The 12,572-nt window shown below is 45.4% G+C and overlaps 1 protein-coding gene across 2 annotated transcripts in view; it reads left to right on the plus strand.

Moving 5' to 3' along the window:
* Positions 1-681: 681 nt before the first annotated feature.
* The window catches only part of LOC114568873 (integrin alpha-3), a 45,644-nt gene continuing 33,753 nt past the window's right edge, over positions 682-12,572 (plus strand). For both annotated transcript variants that reach the window (XM_028598496.1, XM_028598497.1), the window contains exons 1-11: positions 682-1,457; positions 1,648-1,817; positions 5,831-5,958; positions 7,451-7,536; positions 7,650-7,786; positions 7,883-7,989; positions 8,550-8,642; positions 8,998-9,057; positions 9,138-9,291; positions 11,368-11,561; positions 11,812-11,900. In XM_028598496.1, the coding sequence (XP_028454297.1) occupies positions 1,660-1,817; positions 5,831-5,958; positions 7,451-7,536; positions 7,650-7,786; positions 7,883-7,989; positions 8,550-8,642; positions 8,998-9,057; positions 9,138-9,291; positions 11,368-11,561; positions 11,812-11,900 (1,206 nt within the window). In that variant the 5' untranslated portion in view covers positions 682-1,457; positions 1,648-1,659. The remainder of the gene's footprint in view (positions 1,458-1,647; positions 1,818-5,830; positions 5,959-7,450; positions 7,537-7,649; positions 7,787-7,882; positions 7,990-8,549; positions 8,643-8,997; positions 9,058-9,137; positions 9,292-11,367; positions 11,562-11,811; positions 11,901-12,572) is intronic.

Genomic DNA, 12,572 nt, shown 5'->3' on the forward strand with positions numbered 1-12,572 from the left:
TGTGTTGTACTATATTCTGTTGTTATGTTGGGTTCTAAAGGAGTACTAACGTGTACGGAGTAAGATGTGTTTGACTATATTCTGTTGTTATGTTGGTTTCTAAAGGTGTTTTAAATTGTACGGAGTAAGATGTGTTGTACTATATTCTGTTGTTATGTTGGGTTCTAAAGGAGTACTAACGTGTACCGAGTAAGATGTGTTGGACTATATTCTGTTGTTATGTTGGGTTCTAAAAGAGTTTTAACGTGAACGGAGTAAGATGTGTTGAACTATATTCTGTTTTTATGTTGGGTTCTAAAGGAGTTTTAACGTGTACGGAGTAAGATGTGTTGGACCATATTCTGTTGTTAAGTTGGGTTCTAAAGGAGTTTTAACGTGTACGGAGTAAGATGTGTTGGACTATATTCTGTTGTTATGTTGGGTTCTAAAGGAGTTTTAACGTGTACGGAGTAAGATGTGTTGTGCTATATTCTGTTATTTTGGGTTCTAAAGGAGTACTAACGTGTACGGAGTAAGATGTGTTGGAGTATACGTGGACGGAGTAAGATGTGTTGGACTATATTCTGTTGTTAAGTTGGGTTCTAAAGGAGTTTTAACGTGTATGGAGTAAGATGTGTTGGACTATATTCTGTTGTTATGTTGGGTTCTAAAGGAGTTTTAACGTGTACGGAGTAAGATGTGTTGTACTATATTCTGTTGTTATGTTGGGTTCTAAAGGAGTTTAAATATCAGACGGATAAAATAACAGGTGCTGACAGGAAGCTTTGATCAGCTGCTTTTTCTCCGCTTTGCCGAGTCTGATTAGCTATTGTGGCAGCCTCAGATAACTCTGTGTGTGTGTGTGTGTGTGTGATCAACTGTAGACTGTAGAGTTTGCCACCCAAGGGAAGGTATTTTCTGCTGTTTTTTGAATGGACTTTTGTCCAGCGTGTGTGTGTGTGTGTGTGTGTGTGTGTGTGTGTGTGTGTGTGTGTGTGTGTGTGTGTGAGAAAAAGGAGTAACAGAAAAGGGGAAGTAATCACAAAGACAGGAAGTGTGTGTGGGAGAGCAGTCTAAAAATCAGCCCTTATAATGTCAGATTTTCACACACACACACACACACACACACACACACATAGACACACAGACAAACAAACAAATTAAAACGGGGGTGTGTGTAGAGATAAAATCAAGGTGCCCTTGCAAACGTGTGTGTGTGTGTGTGTTTGTGTGTGGGCGGAGAGAGGGACATGATTTCATTTCAGGGTGCCTGAAAAATGAGAATGAGAGAGAGAGAGAGGAAGAGAGAGAGAGAGCGAGAAAGAGGGAGAGAGACAGAGAGATCGAGAGAGCCGTCTGAGCGCGATCAGATCAGATCAGTCGGTCGGCAGACTGAGCAGTAGGCAGACGGAGCTCATCGGGAATTGAACCTGCGGAGCAACATTGTATTAATCTTCATTAAGAAGCAGCAGATCCAGGTTTGCCTCATCTTCCTCTTCTTGTGTTGTCTTTGTGTACAGACTGGGCTGTGTTTCTGTGGTTCCACACCAGCTACTCCACATCCTCTCACAGTCCATCTGCTGCAACTCTAACACACTAAACAGCTCTCTTCATTTCAACCTGTCTGACAGAAACTTGTTGTTGTTGTTGTTGTTGTCGTCCTTTCAGGTGTGTGTCTCCATGGCGACAGGTGTGTGTGTGCTGCTGAGCGTGTGCGTCGGTCTGAGCGCGCCGTTTAACCTCGACACGGCGTTCCCGCTGCTGAAGACGGGCGGAGACGGAAGTCTGTTCGGACTTTCTGTCGCTCTGCACCAAGACCTGCAGACAGACAGCTACCTGTGAGTCCACCTGCCTGTCTCTCTGTCTGTATCTCTCTCTGTCTGTCTCTCTGCCTGTCTGTCTATCTGTCTCTATGTCTGTTTGTCTGAGTATATTTTCGCGGCTATTGGCATCTTTGCATTGTCTTTGTATAAGATTAGATAAGATAAGATTGGATAAGGTAAGATATGCTTTATTGTCCCCGAAGGGAAATTAGTTTTAGACTCTGTTCCGCAGCTTTACAAAGACAACACAAAATACAGAAAATAAGCATCTCTCAACACATACTTTCATGCAACACAAAATATGCTCTCATATACAGTACAGGCCAAAAGTTTGGACACACTTTCTCATTCAATGCGTTTCCTTTTTATTTTCATGACTATTTACATTGTAGATTCCCACTGAAGGCATCAAAACTATAAATGAACACATATGGAATTATGTACTTAACAAAAAAGTGTGAAATAACTAAAAACATGTCTTATATTTTAGATTCTTTAAAGTAGCCACCCTTTGCTTTTTTATCAATAAGGGAAATAATTCCACTAATTAACCCTGACAAGGCACACCTGTGAAGGTAAAACCATTTCAGGTGACTACCTCATGAAGCTCATTGAGAGAACACCAAGGGTTTGAAGAGTTATCAAAAAAGCAAAGGGTGGCTACTTTGAAGAATCTAAAATATAAGACATGTTTTCAGTTATTTCACACTTTTTTGTTAAGTACATAATTCCATATGTGTTCATTCATAGTTGTGATGCCTTCAGTGAGAATCTACAATGTAAATAGTCATGAAAATAAAGAAACACATTGAATTAGAAGGTGTGTCCAAACTTTTGGCCTGTACTGTACATTAGACAGGTACCTATATACTGTAGTAATACTCTCATATATATTAGACAGGTACCTATATAGTAAGTACATTAACTCCTCCTTTCAGTGCCAGTTTTTAATTGAACAATCCCGTCGGCTGCATTCTCCTTAATAAGTGTAGCACAGCCCTTGCACAATAAGACATTGCACAACTAGCATATTGCCCGACCCCAATAGCCTATGTATTGCTCAAATGACAATGCACTGACATAAGTAACCAATAGCATTGGTGATTTCCTGTGAAACACGGAACCCACAGACAGACTACCTGATGGAGGCAGCAGTAGATCAGACAAGCCACTAACTATGGAGAAGTAGCTCAGACAACCCCACTTGAAACTCAACAACCAGCTGAACTATCCCTGTAAGAAGATCATCTGAGTACAGCCAGACACCTTTAACAAAAACAGACATTTGACGTCACAGAACCCAAGGGGAGCTGCCTCCATCACCTAGTAAGTTTGTGTTGTTGTGAGACTTTGGTCTCCTGTGGAGATCATTCTGGTAGTGGGGGGATATAAAACATGTCAGTAATAAACAATATGACCATTTTCAAACAAAACAAGCTTCAGCATCTGTCTGCTGCAGTGAAATAATGTGTAGCATGAGGAACATACTTTAACCCTGTTACACAAGAGGAATTCACACACACACACACACACACACACACACTCACACACACACAGACACACACACATAGACACACACACACACACACACACACACACTGACACACACACACACACACACACACACACACACACACACACACACACACACACAGGGTCAGGTGTGTGTGTGTGTGTGTATGTGTATGTGTATCTGTGTGTGTGTGTGTTAGTACTGGTTAATGCTGGTGCAGTGTGTGATGAACCTGGAGAATGATTGGATGGTAGACTTTCTAAATGTTAGCGGAGCGACCAGTGAACGGAGCTGTCTGTTTCTGTAGTCTCCATGACAACCGTCTCTTTATGTCCTCTGATTGGGTTGGCTGCTAATGGACCACACACACACACACGCACGCACAGTAAAGTAGTTTCCTCTGGGAGTTGAGGGGTCACCAGTGGCTCCCTCCCCCTCAGTGATTGGCTCAACAGAATCAATAATGAATGCTTCCGGAGGTTTGAAATGTGTTTGAGACGGTTGGCGGAGCTGCTGAGGACTCTTGGCTGTTTTCAACGTGAAAAAAACACATGATGATGTCATGTCTGACAGGAAGTTACATCATCAGCACGCTAACACACCTGAGAGGTCAAAGGTCACTCGGAGACCTGGATCAGCTGATGTGTGTTCAGCTGCCAGACTGATTTCTTACTCTCTGGGACTCATTTCCTGTCTACACACAAACACACACACACACACACACACACACACACACACACACACACACACACACACACACACACACACACACACACACACACACACACACACACACACACACACACACACAGAAACACACACCACCCACAGCTGTTTGGACTCAGTTTCAGCTGTGTTACAAGGGAAAGTAATAAGATTACTGACGTTGAGACAGAGATGTTATCTCCAAACTGTAAGTGCAAGAGTGGGGCGGGACTTAAATACGCTGTGTCTCTATAGTCCCAGTGATGTCATACTGTGAGTCAGCCTGACCAATCTCATTGCTTTGTCAGGACTGAGCGTAATAAATGGAGATGTTAGAGGAGACAGCCGAGTCCCCTGCGTGTATGTCTGTCTGAGTCCTTCAAACGTCTCTTCATTAATCCCAGGGAGAAAGATAAACTAAGACATAACATCCCAGGAGACACTAGCTATGTTTACCTCCACCTGTCAATCAAATGATCTGAAGTTGGAAAAACATAGATGTAAATAAAGCTGGTGAATGTTTGCATCCAACGGCTTTAAAGAGAATAACAACCTGTGTGTATGAATCACACGACAGTCAAGCAGACAGACAGGCAGGCAGACAGACAGACAGACAGAATGTAGAGACAGGCAGGCAGACAGACAGACAGACAGACAGACAGACAGACAGAATGTAGAGACAGGCAGACAGACAGACAGACAGACAGGCAGACAGACGGACACACACAGACAGACAGAAAGGCAGTCAGACATACCCAGTCTAGTGTTGGAAGAGATCCAAACTACCAACTCCCAAGACAAAAGATAACATTAAAAGACTAAATTGTAGAATTCAAATGAACCTTTCAGTCTAACCAAAACATAACTTCCATCTCTTCGGAGAAATAAAACAAACAAATAAAAAGCAGCCGGAGGAACGTCTGCAAACATCTCTTCCATAAGATCTGAAGAATTCATTTCTTTGTTGGACTCACGGACTCTCTACAATGTAATAATTAATAATAGTTAATAAATAAAATAACATTAGCATCTTTGGTGTGTGGACTGCTGTTGTGAAGCGTTGACTTTCCTTTCTGTCCGTCACCATCACTAACCGGATCATCCAGCGGCCGGTAAACACAGAGCTCCAGTAAACACGGACCTCCGGTAAACACAGACCTCCGGTAAACACAGAGCTCCAGTAAACATGGACCTCCGGTAAACACAGACCTCCGGTTAAACACAGACCTCCGGTAAACACGGAGCTCCGGTAAACACGGACATCCGGTATACACTGAGCTGCGGTAAACATGGACCTCTGGTAAACACGGACCTCCGGTAAACACGGACCTCCGGTAAACACGGACCTCCGGTAAACACTGAGCTCTGGTAAACACTGAGCTCCGGTAAACACTGAGCTCCGGTAAATACAGACCTCCGGTAAACACTGAGCTCCGGTAAACACAGACCTCCGGTAAACATAGAGCCCCGGTAAACACAGAGCTCCGGTAAACACAGACCTCCGGTAAACACAGAGCTCCGGTAAATACAGACCTCCGGTAAACACACACCTCTGGTAAAAACAGAGCTCCGGTAAACACAGAGCTCCGGTAACTGGACGTGTTCCCTTTAAGTTAGCAACTAACGCTGGCGCTACCCAACACTGATCACTGAATCACACATTTCTAGGATAACTAAATGTTCCAGGTTTTTTAAAGTTTTAGTCACTTTTTTCAACATTTTTGTCACCTGTTTTGTCACTCTCTCCCCTGTCTCCCATCTCTTTGTCTCTCTCTTCTCGCTCTCTCTCTTCCCCGTCTCTCCCTGACAGCCTATTGGTCGGAGCTCCCAGGGAGAAGGCAGAGCCTAACGTCCCAGCCAATCGGACAGGAGGAGTTTTCAGCTGCCCGATCACCACTGACCAATCAGAGTGCAGCAGGATGAAGCTCATAGACCCAGGTGACTCTCTTTATAATGTGATGTTATCTCTCTCCTGGTGCATTATGGGTAGTCTATCCCTCAGTGAGAAGTGACAGATAAGAGCTTTTATCTGTGGTAACCACAGCAACAGACATTTTCTAATCAAATTAAACTTTAATGAAAAACACAGACAGCACATAATTAGTTTATTTCCCTGAGGTTGGCTGCTTTAAATTTTCTTTAAATATGTATCTGTATTCTCTGGTTCAGCTAACATAAAAACACAAAATATGTCTGCATGTTAGCGCGTTAGTGGCTTGTTTACTACAGAGCCTGTTGGTAACCGTACTGTTACTGTGGGTTAGGGTTGACCCTGGACTGTTACTGTGTAGAGGAGGGTTAGGGTTGACCCTGGACTGTTACTGTGTAGAGGAGGGTTAGGGTTGACCCTGGACTGTTACTGTGTAGAGGAGGGTTGGGGTTGACCCTGGACTGTTACTGTGTAGAGGAGGGTTAGGGTTGACCCTGGACTGTTACTGTGTAGAGGAGGGTTAGGGTTGACCCTGGACTGTTACTGTGTAGAGGAGGGTTAGGGTTGACCCTGGACTGTTACTGTGTAGAGGAGGGTTAGGGTTGACCCTAGACTGTTACTGTGTAGAGGAGGGTTAGGGTTGACCCTAGACTTTTACTGTGTAGAGGAGGGTTAGGGTTGACCCTGGACTGTTACTGTGTAGAGGAGGGTTAGGGTTGACCCTGGACTGTTACTGTGTAGAGGAGGGTTAGGGTTGACCCTGGACTGTTACTGTGTAGAGGAGGGTTAAGGTTAAGGTTGACCCTGGACTGTTACTGTGTAGAGTAGGGTTAGGGTTGACCCTGGACTGTTACTGTGTAGAGTAGGGTTAGGGTTAGGGTTGACCCTGGACTTTTACTGTGTAGAGGAGGGTTAGGGTTGACCCTGGACTGTTACTGTGTAGAGAAGGGTTAGGGTTAGGGTTGACCCTGGACTGTTACTGTGTAGAGGAGGGTTAGGGTTGACCCTGGACTGTTACTGTGTAGAGGAGGGTTAGGGTTGACCCTAGACTGTTACTGTGTAGAGGAGGGTTAGGGTTGACCCTGGACTGTTACTGTGTAGAGGAGGGTTAGGGTTGACCCTGGACTGTTACTGTGTAGAGGAGGGTTAGGGTTGACCCTAGACTGTTACTGTGTAGAGGAGGGTTAGGGTTGACCCTGGACTGTTACTGTGTAGAGAAGGGTTAGGGTTAGGGTTGACCCTGGACTGTTACTGTGTAGAGGAGGGTTAGGGTTAGACTGTTACTGTGTAGAGGAGGAGGGTTGGTTAGAGGAGGGTTAGGGTTGACCCTAGACTGTTACTGTGTAGAGGAGGGTTAGGGTTAGGGTTGACCCTGGACTGTTACTGTGTAGAGCATTACTGGATGTTGTTTAAACTGGCGAGTCTTCAGTCAGGACTGTAGTTTTTCTAAATGAACATGTTAGATAAATAATGTTTGCCATGTCTGACTGTCTGTTGCAGAGCTGAACCTGTCTGAGGACCTGTTTGAAGACATGTGGTTGGGCGTCTCAGTAGCCAGTCAGGGCCGACCTGGAGGGAGGGTCCTGGTGAGTCTGACTTCTCATTGGCTGATCCAACTCTCACAGTAACTAACCAGCTAACTAACCAGCTAACTGTCTCCTCTCTCTCTCTCTCTCTCTCTCTCTCTCTCTCTCTGCAGGCGTGCGGTCATCGTTTTGTTAAACTCTATGGAGAGTTTGAACTCAGACACATGATTGGCCGCTGTTATCTTCATGGAAACGACCTTCAGTACAACGAGACAGACCGACACTGGCAGACCTTCGACCAGCCCTGCAGGTGTTATATCTGTTAGCATATTTGTTAGCAAAACTGTTAGCATATCTGTTCGCATGACTGTTGTCTGTGTCTGTGTGTATGCATATGTGTGTTTAGTCACCTGGGTGATGTCAGCGGTGAGGTCATGTGTAACATGGGGATCTCTGCCTCCATCACTCAGACTGAAGTCATCGTCGGCTCACCTGGAAGCTATGAATGGCAAGGTGAGCTTCTGTTTCTAACGTCTCTTCATTTATCTTTGTTTGTTTTCATGCACAGCAGTAACTGGGGTATGGTTTAATCCCGGTTCAGTGAATAACGGTTCTGCCAGTTCTCCCTGTACACATGAGCAGGAAGAATGACGGAGTAACTCTACCTCTGGTACAGTAGGTGTTGCACAACTGGCTTTTTCTTCTGGTTGATCTATGTCAACATTACACAGACCGGACACTAAATTGGTAAAATTTAACAACTTAATGTTTAATTTACACACTCTTGTCACAGCGTAGGAACGCAGTGTTCTTGCCAGCTGACTGACACCTGAGTTTGTCTCGTTATATCTAACCAGTGTCTGGTGGAGTTAGCAAACGTTAACGTGAACACTAGCCAGCAGCCGCAGCGGGGGCTGTTTGTTCTCTCCATTTCTTTGCTGAGACACAGCGTTGACAGACCTGGACATGGACAGTCTTTTGAGGCATCTCCCAATGTCCGCTGCAGCCTCGGTGGGGAGAAAAACAGACAGACTATAATCCTGTGTCTGTGTGTGTGTCTGTGTGTGTTGTAGGAAATGTCCACGTCTCTTGGATGAATCCAGACGATGTCTTTGACATCCGGAGGAGTTCCTTCCCCAACATGAGGCGCAGACACATTTACACAGGTGAACTGTCCCTTTAAATCTCCACATCTCCTCTAGCAGGTGAACTGTCCCTTTAAATCTCCACATCTCCTCTAGCAGGTGAACTGTCCCTTTAAATCTCCACATCTCCTCTAGCAAGTGAACTGTCCATTTAAATCTCTGCTACTCCTTTATAACTCGGTGAAACAGGTTCACTCAGAGAGACTTCTTCTTTATCTCTGATCAAACATCCAGAAATCACAACACTTTTCTTCAAGATCAAAGTAATCCAAGATATTTGTCTGTACATCCCACTTTTTCAGAAATATTTGGATATTTTCCTAAAAGTATTTGACATTTTGTGTGTGTGTGTGTGTGGGTGTGTGTGTCTCTGCAGGCTATTCGGTGACTCAGGCTCTCCGTCTCCTCTCTAAAGACGATGAAACCATAGTAACAGGTGAGCGACTCCTCCCCTTCCTGTTCTGTTTGAACGTCTGGCTGCCATACTGATTTCTGTCCCGATGTTTGGCTCAACAGGAGCTCCTAAAGACAGTAAAGAAGACGCTCGCGGCTCCGTGCTGCTGGTCGCCAAGCGCTCCAAAACACTGATGACTCAGCAGACTCTGCGCGGGGAACAGACGGGCTCATACTTCGGCAACGCCGTGGCAACCACCGACATCAACAATGACGGGTAACGCAGGGTTCACAGGTTACTTCCTGTGTCTGCTTTTTGTATCTCAACAGTCCAACATCTCAGCATCGATACAGGATTGACACAGAGAATGCAGCGTTAATTTGCTGTATTAGTGTTTTCCCCTCTAAGTTTTTATAAGCTACCAACCCGAAAAACTGAGCTTTTATAAAGACAAAGGGGGAAACAGACGTGAGGAATCAGCAGAAAGAACGGAGAGACACTACGCTAACATTAACTAACTAAATGACATATCTGTAAGTTAATTTCAATTCAATTCAATTGTATTTATAGTATCAAATCATAACAAGAGTTATCTCAAGACACTTTACAGATAGAGTAGGTCTAGACCACACTCTATAATTTACAAAGCCCCAACATTTACAGTAATTCCCTCAAGAGCAAGCAGTGCGACAGTGGCGAGGAAAAACTCCCTCTTGGGAAGAAACCTGGGACAGACCCAGGCTCTTGGTAGGTGGTGTCTGACGGGCCGGTTGGGGATATGATGAACAGTAATAGTGATAATAGTCAAATTAATAATGGAACAGTGACTTCAAATGGTAGTCGTAGTAGTTCATGTCATATCAGGGCGCTGCAGGGCATTACAGGATGTAGCGTGGCCCAGCAGAGCATGGATGGACGTAGCAGGAAGCAGCAGGGTTCAGCAGGAAGTAGCAGGGTTCGGCAGGAAGCAGCAGGGTTCAGCAGGAAGCAGCAGGGTTCAGCAGGAAGCAGCAGGGTTCAGCAGGAAGCATCAGGGTTCAGCAGGAAGCAGCAGGGTTCAGCAGGAAGTAGCAGGGTTCAGCAGGAAGCAGCAGGGTTCAGCAGGAAGCAGCAGGAAGCAGCAGGAAGCAGCAGGGTTCAGCAGGACGCAGCAGGGTTCAGCAGGAAGCAGCAGGAAGCAGCAGGGTTCAGCAGGAAGCAGCAGGGTTCAGCAGGAAGCAGCAGGAAGTAGCAGGGTTCAGCAGGAAACAGCATGACATAGCAGGGCACCGCTGAGCTCAGCAGGGAGTGCAGCAGGATCACGGCGACAGCTGGAACCAGGATCTTGGTGCCAACGTTCTCCAAGGAAATACGCTGGGGGAAAAAACAAAGTACTCCAGGGAGTAAACTCCCCAGAAGCTAGGATTAGTAACAAGCATTTCTGGGATGGGATACACACAAATAGTAATAGAAAGGAAGAGGAGAGAGCAGCTCAGTGTGTCAAAGGAAGGAAGTCCCCCGGCAGTCTAGAACTATAACAGCGTAACTAAGAGAGACAGGACATAAGGAGAGGTAGCCTGTTCGGGCTTTGAACTCTCCCCCTGCCGGATCGGGCTTTGCTGGCCTGCCTCCCTCTACTTTTGTTATATATTATTATTCTAACAATTATGAAGAGAAGCAGGTGGGCCAGTTAGGTGGACACTGCAACTCCTCACTCCCTACCTATAAGCTTTATCAAATAGGAGAGTTTTAAGTTCATTCTTGAATGAGGTGACAGTTTCTGCCACTCAAACTCAAACTGGGAGCTGGTTCCATAGGAGAGAAGCCTCATAACTAACTATGCATTCTGGGAGCGCAGTGCTCTAGTGGGACAATAAGGTACTAAGAGCTCTTCTAAATATGATGGTGCTAGACCATTTAGAGGTTTGTAGGTCAGGAGAATGATTTTAAATTCAATCCTGTATTTTACAGGAAGCCAGTGCAGAGAAGCTAATACAGGAGAAATATGATCTCTTTTCTTAGTTCTTGTGAGAACACGTGCTGCAGCATTCTGGATCAGCTGGAGAGTCTTAAGGGACTTATTTGAGTAAGACAACAGTAGGGAATTACAATAGTCCAGCCTGGAAGTAACAAATGCATGGACTAGTTTTTCAGCATCGTTTTGAGACAGGACATTCCTAATTTTGGAAATGTTACGAAGATGAAAAAAGGCTGTTCTTGAGGTTTGTTTTAGATGGGCGTTAAAGGATATATCCGTACTTGCAACGTTGGGCATAACGTTAGCGTAGTGAAAGGATCGAAGACTTGTTTTCCTCTCCGCTGTGGGCAGGGCTTATGCATGGAGACAGACTTGTGGTTTTCTGTGTCCTGCAGGTGGAACGACCTGCTGGTGGGCGCTCCTTTTTACTTCCATCGCCAGGAGGAGGTGGGCGGAGCAGTTTACGTTTACATGAACGCAGGAGGGCGGTTTGATTCTCGGGCCAGCACGGTGCTGAGAGGACCGGCTGGCTCGGCGTTTGGTATGGCTGTCACCGCCGCCGGAGACCTGAACCAAGATGGCTTCCAGGGTGAGGACGCAGATATTAACTGGTTCAAATGTTTAGGACTGTTCCTGTCTAGTTTAGTTCAAACGTACGGTTGAATGAGCAATTTGTTTGACATTTAGGGTGTACATGCTGTGCTGAAAATACAACTTTGCCAGGATATTTCCTCACTTGCACCACAGCAAATGAAACTAAAAGAAATAGAAGTTGCACTCAAAAAGTGTAACAAAATGCTGAAGGAGAAGAAGAAGCTAAGGTGTTTTTTGTGTCTCAGACTTTGCAGTCGGAGCTCCTTTCCATGAAACAGGAAGTGTGATGATCTGGAGCGGGAGCAGAGTGGGCGTCTCTGCAGACCCGAGCCAGGTCAGTGGTAGTCTATTTCAACCATGATTCATCTAAGGGATTGCTCCGGTGCTGCCGGAAGTTCTCTCTTTTCTGTTGCTAAACTAAAACTACTTTTGAACGTCCACATGTTCCACCAAAACAAGTTCCTTCCTGAGACTATTTAGCAGAGGCACCGTGGCTCCGTCCAGAGCTTAGCACCGCCCAAGATGATTCTGATTTAAATAAATGCCAACAAACCAGAACACGTTTTTCTCCTATCCAGGAATGCTGTGTTGACTAGCCAGACCTTCATCCGCAGCGCTGTGGAGGAGGGTCTGGACAGGTCAGTGAACACTTCTGTATGATAGCAGTGATTGTGTTTACACACAGTTTAAATAAACAATTATATAGGCAATATCCCGGGTTCTCGGCCGCCATGTAAACACGTTCCCCCTGTTTCTGAACTCAGAGTTCTCCTCCCATTTCCTTTAGTAACCGGGGATTCCTGCATGTATTAACTGGGGTAAACTCGGGTTACATGTTTGCACTTGGTCCGTAGGCTATGTCTGCCCCTCCCCACTGCTGCATTGGTTTCTGACCCGGTAATAATCTGTCAGTGCTTCTCTTCTCTCTGTTCTCTGATCTGGGGCAGCAGAGTGTCTGTAACTCTCTGTGTCTCCCCCAGCAGGTGATCTGGGGCAGCAGAGTGTC

This window comes from Perca flavescens, chromosome 15, assembly GCF_004354835.1.
Source record: "Perca flavescens isolate YP-PL-M2 chromosome 15, PFLA_1.0, whole genome shotgun sequence".
NCBI classification, from domain to species: Eukaryota; Metazoa; Chordata; class Actinopteri; order Perciformes; family Percidae; genus Perca; species Perca flavescens.